Genomic DNA, 8,201 nt, shown 5'->3' with positions numbered 1-8,201 from the left:
CCGACTGAGCTTCGTCCCACTCCGTCTCTGATCACAAACATCCGTCAAGATTTAAATATTAATCACATTTATGCAATATCAGGAGGATGAAGGTATAATTAGGATTTTATAATTATTTTATTAGAATGATGGAGGCTTTATGCTCCTTACTGTGGAACCTCAGAGAAAGTTCTGCAGTTTTTTCTATGTCAGATAAATTACTGCCCTCTGCTGGTGGCGCTGAGGAACTGAAGAGGTTTTAAAGCAAAGATCTGATGTAATAAAATTCTCTCAGGTTCGGAGAATTCAGTCAAAATAAACCCAGAGGTTATTAAATGATAACGCTTTGCTGCAGTTTATCGGCATGTTTTGACTCCATCAAGCCGAAAGATAATAAAAGAATAAAGTTCATTAAAAATATTGATCAGAATCTAAAAACACGATCAGACTGAATGAGTCTCAGCTGCATAACGGCTAAAACCGTCATCATGACCTCTGACCTCATCAATGTTCAGCTGTAAATCAGAAAAAACCTGAGATGGTCTAAAAGTTAAGGGCCTGAAGGGCGGCATAAAACTAACTACCTGATTTTAGTGTAATGAACTAAAACCGCTTCGATGTGGAACAGAATGCAGTTATTAATATGATTAATGAATAAAAATGGCTGCCACTGCGCCACCTCACCTGGGAAGAATGAAAATATAAATGATTAAAGTCTCAGTGCTGCTGCTGCAGGTGGAACAAACCTCCATGAACCGCATTTCATTTGTTCATTTTTCCGTTTCATCTCCAACTTCCTGTTTCATTTTTCCTCCAATCAAAGAGGAGCGTCGTTCCTTTCAGGTCACGTGGTTCCGCTCAGCACCTGTTGACGGAGCCGTTAATGAGCCTCTAAAGGTCACGGCCCACTCGTGACCCGGGCAGGTGAAAACGCGGCTCTCTGATTGGCTGAGCTGAAGGCAGGTGAGGATGGAGGATGTGGCCGCGTCGCTGCTGCTGCTGCTGTGCGGGTCCCTGGTTCTCGGGCCCACTGCCGGTTCCGGTTCGGGTCCGTACTCTGAGCGCGGCAGGATGGAGCTGCGGCGGGTCCAGAGCCTCGCCGCGCAGCCGCGGTATGGCGGGTGTTGGGCGCGCGCGCTGGAACACCTGGACACGAGCTGCAGGGACATGACGTCAGAGAGTCAGAGCCGCCTGGCGCTGCGCTTCACGCACTGTCACCTGAGCAGGTAAGCAGCTGGTCGGAACCGGGGAGGGAGAACCTGCCGCTTTGGGTTCTTCAGAACCAGAATCCAGTGGTTCTGTTTAGACCCAGAGTCCGGTGGTTCTGTTGGACTCTGCTCAGTCCAGTCACTTCTGATCGGAACCAAGCGGTTCTGAGGTTAAAACGTGACTCTTCCTCCCGCAGGTGGGATGCGATGACATCATCAGGTGAAGGTCACTCATCGATGACGTCACTGTAGTTCTGGACTCACCTGCAGCGGTTCTGTCCAAAGATCAAATATTTTACAATTTTCCATTCTTTTTTAAAATCTAAAATAATTTATAGTTTTTTATTAAATGCTCAACAAAAATATAAAAAATCAGGATTTGAGTGAAATGAAGGAAACATTGGCAGCTGAGTGAAACTGGACCCGAAGCGGTTCTGGTGTCGCCGTGTTTCCAGAACCAGGATTTGGGTCATTTTCTGATCTCTGCTCCTTTTTACCTGGACATTAAAACCTAAACTGACACCAGAACCTTTTGCTCCTTAAGATGAGTTGAGTTTGCTGATGAAACTGCTTTGCTCCTGGTCCAGTTGGTACCGTTGTTGATCTGCAGTCAATGGCCACACAGAATCATCCTGAGGGCCACAGCTGGCCCCCGCACCACACTTTGGAAACCACAGTGTTGCGTTTTCTAAAGGTTAGGAAGTCATAGGGACTTTCTGTCTCATAATTATGGCTTTTATTCTTGTAATTATGACTTTAGATCTCCTAATTATGACTTCCTGTTGGGCTTTTATTTTTCTTTCTTGATGTTTTTTTACTTTTATTTATTTTTTTGCTTAAACTGAGCTGATTAGTTTTCTGCGAGTGCTGCCACCTTGTGACCGTTTCTGTTTACTACAGCTCAGATCTATGGAGCTAAAACTGTCTCATAATTCACAAAAACATTTTTAACCTGTTTCTCTTCAGCTCAGGCAGAGATTTCCCATCCTGCCCTGAGGGGTCAGAGGTCAGCAGGTGTACTACTGGGATGGATCCTGTGGCCTTCAGCACATACACTGAGTTCTTCACCCACACCCACTCAATCTGCCACTTCCTGCAGTCGGAGGCCTGGCAGCGCCGCACAGAGAGCACCATGTACAGGTGAGCACCATGTACAGGTGAGCACCATGTACAGGTGAGCACCATGTACAGGTGAGCACCATGTACAGGTGAGCACCATGTACAGGTGAGCACCATGTACAGGTGAGCACCATGTACAGGTGAGCGGGCCGCACTGAGCCCTGCGCTGCGTCTTGTAGGACCAACCAGGAACTTTTCTTAAGCCTTTTGGTTTTAACAGGATTTTGCTTCTTTTTACTTGGTTTCATTTGTCGGTGGGACTTTGATTTGTTCCCACCAACAAATCAAAGTCCCACTTGATTTGTTGTTAAACATGTTAAAACTACATGTTTAAAAAAAAGTTTTTCTTTTAAACATGTAGTTTTGGAAAAAAAGCCAAAAATGTTCACCATCATTTTAAAACGAGTTTTCTGCCTTTGCCAGTTTTACAGACCAAAATAAAAATAAGTGCCGTATTTTCCGCACTATAAGGCGCCTAGAATAGACGCTTCAGTTTGGGTAGCCACTTTGTTCCGTACTCTATTATTACACATCTACATTTATAAAGAAATGATCCCCAGTACTTTAGTAGCTGCTCCAGTCGTTGTTTCACTCACAGTGTTGGTGTTGCCATATTGTGCCCAACTGCATTCTGGGTAACACAGACCAACCCACAGTCTCTGTCTTCCCCGCCGCCCCTGGCTTTAAATGTATCATCAAACTTTATTAACAAACCAGCATTCTGACAACTATCCCAGCATGCACTGCTCTCTTCTTCTTCTACGGGGAAATGAAGTCGGCGGCTGCTTGCCGTAGCTGCTGGTCCTGTAGTGGCTCCATGTTGGTCCATATATAAGATGCACCGGGTTATAAGGCTTTAGAGGAAACTGAAGGTTTTTAGGTGCCTTATAGTGCAGAAAATACGGTAAATAATGATCACATGTTGTTTCTAAACTAAACATTTATTGTTGAGTAAAAATACAGAACTATTTAAATTTGGATTTATGAATAATGGTGATTGTCTGGGTTCCTCTGAATCATCTCTGTTCAGATAATAAATGATTATTTATATGAAACATTTACGTCCCAACAGTAGCCGACTCTGGCCTGGTGCAAACATTCAGGCTCATTCAGCTCCGTCTGTTTCTGCTGACCTCTGACCTGCTGCCACACTGTTAGCGTTATGCTACTCAACATGCCGCTAATCGGCTACATTAACGTGTGTTTAGGCTGACCGAGGCCTCTGCAGGTGTTGCAGAGCAGCTTCAGTCCACCAGACAGATGGCCAACGAGCTGATGGAAGCCCAGAGCGTCGCCTTACAGGCACAGAAAGAAATCCTGTCCAATGGGGAGGAGCTACGAGCCACCCTGAGAGACTCCACTCAGGGTAAAACACACACAGAGCCTGCCAGACTAAACTCGGGGTAAAGGTCCCGTTTTGTTCAGATTCGGTCGGTTTAAGAATCGTTCTGATGCATCTCAGTTTGCTGATTGTCCTCACCTGTCCCCTGCTTCCTGTCCCAACCCTCCAGGTGTGCAGGCGGTCTTCTCTGACCTCAGCAGCGCCTCCAGGCAGCAGCAGGTGGCGCTGTCGCAGCTCTTCCAGCAGCTCTCCTTCCTGCAGAGCTTCCTGCTGCTTGAGGCTCACAGCCTGACTTCTTGCTGCTACAACGCCGCCGCGCTCTGCACCGCCTACCTCATCACTTCCACCCCACGCTCCTCCAGGGCCAGGTAGCTCCGCCCCCTTCCCGTTACCTGTTACCTGCTGCTGCATGTTTGCTTCTACAGAGGCAGTTCCAGCTTCCACCAACAGGGGGAGCAGTTACACCGTTTACTAGTAAAGCTGTAGCTCCAGAGAAATCTGTAGCACCTTCATAATCAGACATCAGACAGGTGACCTCTGAGTGACCGCTGCTCCCCCCTCCCCTGGTCCAGGCTGCTGCTGCTGGTTTTGGTCTGCGTCAACTTCTACTTGGAGAAGAAGATCTACCAGCATGTGCTGAGCTCCGACCAACCAGAACACCTTCATGTGGTTGGTAGACCCGCCTGGGGGCGGGGCTTGTGTGGGGCGGGGCTTGTGTGGGGGCGGGGCTTGTGTGGGGCGGGGCTTGTGTGGGGGCGGGGCTTATGTGGGGGGTGGTTGTCTTGTCCAACGCTCTGAAACTGCACATTGACCAACAAAAACAGGAAGTGACCCGATTTAATCAGAACATGAGATGATGTGTTCAGGGTTTTCTGGAAAAATGAATACCAGGAGCAATTAATGAATGAATGAATCGCCAAGCTGCCGCTGATCCCAGACTGTTTCCACTTCCTGTGCTGCTCAAGAGAATCAATGATTGGGTCACATGACCACAATGATGCTTACAGAGAAGTTGATTGGCTGAAAAAGCTTCCTGGTCCCGTCTTCCCTCAGCACGACAGGATTAGCCAAATACTTGAAGAAAAAATGAACGACGACAGTCATGATGATGTCATGATGCAAGAATAAAGTCGTAAAAACGAGTGTTGGAATAGTTGAAGTCCAGGAGTCGTAGTCATAGTGCAGAACCAACATGGCGTGTTGTGATGATTCAGGATCAGGCCTCGGCGTACGTCGCTGCGCTGCGCCGCCTCTCGGTGTGTGTTGCCCTGTGTGTCCTGCTGCTGGTGTGTGTTCGCTACAGAGACCCGCTGCAGCAGAGCCTGGAAGTGCTGCAGCAGCTCCGAGAGACGCAACGCAGCCTGCAGGAGGCGCTGCGGCGTGCAGGTGAGTGTCCAGGTGAGACCCGGTCAGGCGCATCAGGGCGGGGCTTAAAGGAGCTGCTTGTCGTTTACAGAGAGGTTTACGCAGGAGGAGAAGGACCGTCAGCTGCAGGTGAGGGTGAGGTCAACAGAGAGCGCACCTGGACACACCTGGACACACCTGGATCACCTGCTAGTTAATTCCTAAACAGCTCCACCTGCTGGTTGATTTCCAGAGGACGGCAAGAGCAGAAAGGCTGTGGAGAAGAGAGGAAGAGGAGGAGGAGGAAGAGGAGTTCAGTATGATGTCATCACTGGCTGCAGGCTCCTCCCACCTGCCAGCTTCAGGTCAGCTGACTCTAGAGGGGCGGGGCTAAAGCTTCGGGCCTCTCTGGCGACACCTGGAGGTTTGCTGTGGAAAAGTCAGCGCAGAAGCTTTTAACCTTTAAACCAGTAAAACCAGCAGGTTCTGGTTCTGGTTCTGGTCTGAGTTTTAACGGATCATTTTCTAAACGGATCGGCTCCGTCTTGTCCTCCATGTTTAGGGATTTTATTTAACATTATTTTTATTCTCTGCAGTTCGTACTTTAAAATGTTTGGATTTTGTTTTATGGGATAAAAATTAAATGTTGAATAAATAAATATAATTACTAATGGAGGTTTAACCGTGATGTCTCACCTGATGACCTCTGACCTCCCTGGTTCTCCTTCAGGTCGGAGCGCCCGTCTCCTCTGCTGCTCCTCTTCCCATCATGCATCAGTCCAGACTCCGCCTCCCCTGGTTGTGGAGGTTCCTGTCAGGAAGAACCCGGTTCTGCTGCCGCGCTACAGCCTGAGGAGCCGCCGTCGGTCAGACGTAAGATGAGTGACGTCATCAGTGACGTCATCGGTGACGTCATCGGCGATCTGCAGCTACAAAGGATTTTTTTCATTTTTATAACGATTAATAAAAATGTTTTTAACAAATAGTCTCATGCAGGACAACAGTCGGGTGGTTCTGGTCCGTTTGCTGCACCCACACAGGCTGTAGCTTAGCATCGCTATGCTAACGCTTACTCAGTCAACACATCTGACTTCCTGTATGATCAGTGATGTCAGCAACGCGTTCCTCTGATCCGCCCACGTTCTGCAGCGATCAGGTTCCAGTTACTGACCCGTCCGTCAGGGAACAGAACCGACGCAGGACGGAGAAGATTTGGGTTTTCTAGATGTGCAGCCCATTTCAGCAGCAAGTCGTTTCAAAGAGCTTTACATCATAACATAGAGTCATGCAGCATAGAATCAACAACCAAACATGATGCCGTCAATAAATTGATCATTGATCACGTTTCCAACCAGCTGAGGGTTTTAGTCTGGATGTAAAGGAGCTCAGTGTTTCAGCTGTTTTACAGTTTTCTGGAAGTTTGTTCCAGATCGGTGGTGCATAGAAGCTGAATGCTGCATCCAGAACCAGAACCAGAACCTGAGGGTCTGGCAGGTTGATAGAGCAGCAGCAGATCTTTAATGTGGTTCTGATCCGTCCAGTGATTCATAAACTATCAGGATTTACAGTCTGTTCTCTGAGCTACAGGGACTGTAGATCTGGGTGATGTAGATCTGGGTGATGTGGTGTAGATCTGGGTGGTGTAGATCTGGGTGATGTAGATCTGGGTGGTGTAGATCTGGGTGATGTAGATCTGGGTGGTGTAGATCTGGTGTCATGGCTCCATCCTCCTGGTTCTGGTCAGAACAGCAGCAGCTTCTGGATCAGCTGCAGTTGGAGGGTCTCTGATCTGAGACATCAGTTCTCATCCTGGACATTCTTCAGGTGATAGAAGGCCGACTTTGTGACCGTCTGTATGTGGCTCTGAAGGTTCAGGTTATGTCGCTAAAGATGAGAATGTCAAGCTTGGTTGTTCCCTCTGAGCTGGAGACAGTTATTTTATACAACACACCCTGTAGAACAGGGAATAACCAGAGAGGCTTTCTGATCTTCTGCAGAGGTCAGCGCCCCCTGGTGGAGAATAAGGTTCCTACAGATCCCAGAACAGGCTGACCAGCTGATCGCTGATGTTCAGATCAGTTTCCTTGAATAAAATTACAAACATGAGAAATAACTTTTCATCACTTTTCTAACTGGGTTTACATTGTTTTAGTCTCGTATCACTAATATTAATATTTAACTTTTTTTCATGAGATCAATTTATAAAAACTGATCGAGGGAGATGATAATCATACATCCTGTCCAGCTGACGTTCTGGGCGAGAGGCGGGGTCACCTGGACAGGTCACCTGGACAGGTCACCAGTCTGTCGCAGGGCAGCACAGAGACACACACACACACACACACACACACACACACACACACACACACACACACACACACACACACACACTCACACACACACACTCACACACACACACACACACACACACACACACACACACACACACACACACACTCACACACACACACACTCACACACACACACACTCACACACACTCTCACCTAGAGAGGATTTAGAAACCAGTTAACCTGACAGTCATGTGTTTGTGGCAGGAAGCCGGAGTACCCAGAGAAAACCCACCATGCACAGGGAGAACATGGAGACTCACCGGACCGGGAATCGAACCCAGAGGCAACAGCACTACCAACTGCACCACAGTGCAGAAAGACGGTTTTCCAGTCTATGCATCAATATTTGAGGAAACAGCAGGTTTTACAATCTAAAAGCTCTCAGCAAGGACAGCAGCTATTGGCTGTCCTGAAGATAAAATGATGACGTCATCGCCTAATTAGCATATGTCATATCTGCGTCAGCCAGACAAACGATGAAAATACTGAAAAATGTTTCAAACTACAGATGAAGACGATTAAAATGATAAAGTTCTCAGATATTATTCACCTTTTTGTTCCTGTAGAAATAAAAAAGCTAAAGCAAAGTTAGAACATTAATATGTAAAACGTGAACCAGATTATTATGGGATGTTGGAAACCCTGGAAACGGATTCAGGCTGGAGAGGTTTCATCTCCAGGATTGTCGGACATCTTTGTTTCTGATCAAGTTGTCCTGTGATTGGCCGCTCACCGCCTCATGATGACTCCCTCCCAGAACGACCAGAACCAGCTTTGGGTTTAGTTTGATCCGTTCTCATCGTGTTAAATGACGATTTCTGCCACATTCAGCTGGATTCTGAGCAACATTCAGGTTT

At 47.4% G+C, this 8,201-nt stretch overlaps 1 protein-coding gene and 1 long non-coding RNA gene across 4 annotated transcripts; one reads left to right on the top strand and one right to left on the bottom strand.

Moving 5' to 3' along the window:
* Positions 1 to 59: 59 nt before the first annotated feature.
* LOC103460226 (uncharacterized) lies at positions 60 to 7,728 on the top strand. Of its 3 annotated transcripts, none has more exons than XM_081609507.1 (10): positions 60 to 1,205; positions 2,154 to 2,327; positions 3,515 to 3,672; positions 3,818 to 4,016; positions 4,221 to 4,317; positions 4,863 to 5,034; positions 5,105 to 5,142; positions 5,246 to 5,357; positions 5,723 to 5,865; positions 7,549 to 7,728. In XM_081609507.1, exons 1-10 carry the CDS (start codon positions 949 to 951, stop codon positions 7,717 to 7,719), a joined length of 1,521 nt encoding a protein of 506 aa, XP_081465633.1. In that variant the 5' UTR covers positions 60 to 948; the 3' UTR covers positions 7,720 to 7,728. The 3 variants fall into 3 exon arrangements, with proteins under 3 accessions (XP_081465633.1, XP_081465632.1, XP_081465634.1); XM_081609506.1 differs by having other exon boundaries at positions 5,105 to 5,148; XM_081609508.1 differs by lacking the exon at positions 2,154 to 2,327 and having other exon boundaries at positions 5,105 to 5,148.
* Positions 4,472 to 7,555, bottom strand: LOC145552346 (uncharacterized). The gene is made up of 3 exons (XR_014088377.1): positions 7,227 to 7,555; positions 5,689 to 7,075; positions 4,472 to 5,266 (listed from the first exon to the last, which is right to left on the bottom strand). It is a non-coding gene; the product is annotated as an uncharacterized LOC145552346 (long non-coding RNA).
* Positions 7,729 to 8,201: the final 473 nt, after the last annotated feature.

This window comes from Poecilia reticulata, chromosome 7 (assembly GCF_904066995.2).
Source record: "Poecilia reticulata chromosome 7, P_reticulata-male-v2, whole genome shotgun sequence".
In the NCBI taxonomy this organism is placed as follows: domain Eukaryota; kingdom Metazoa; phylum Chordata; class Actinopteri; order Cyprinodontiformes; family Poeciliidae; genus Poecilia; species Poecilia reticulata.
Note: the sequence above shows the minus strand (reverse complement) of the source record. Positions and strands in the feature narration are given on the sequence as shown.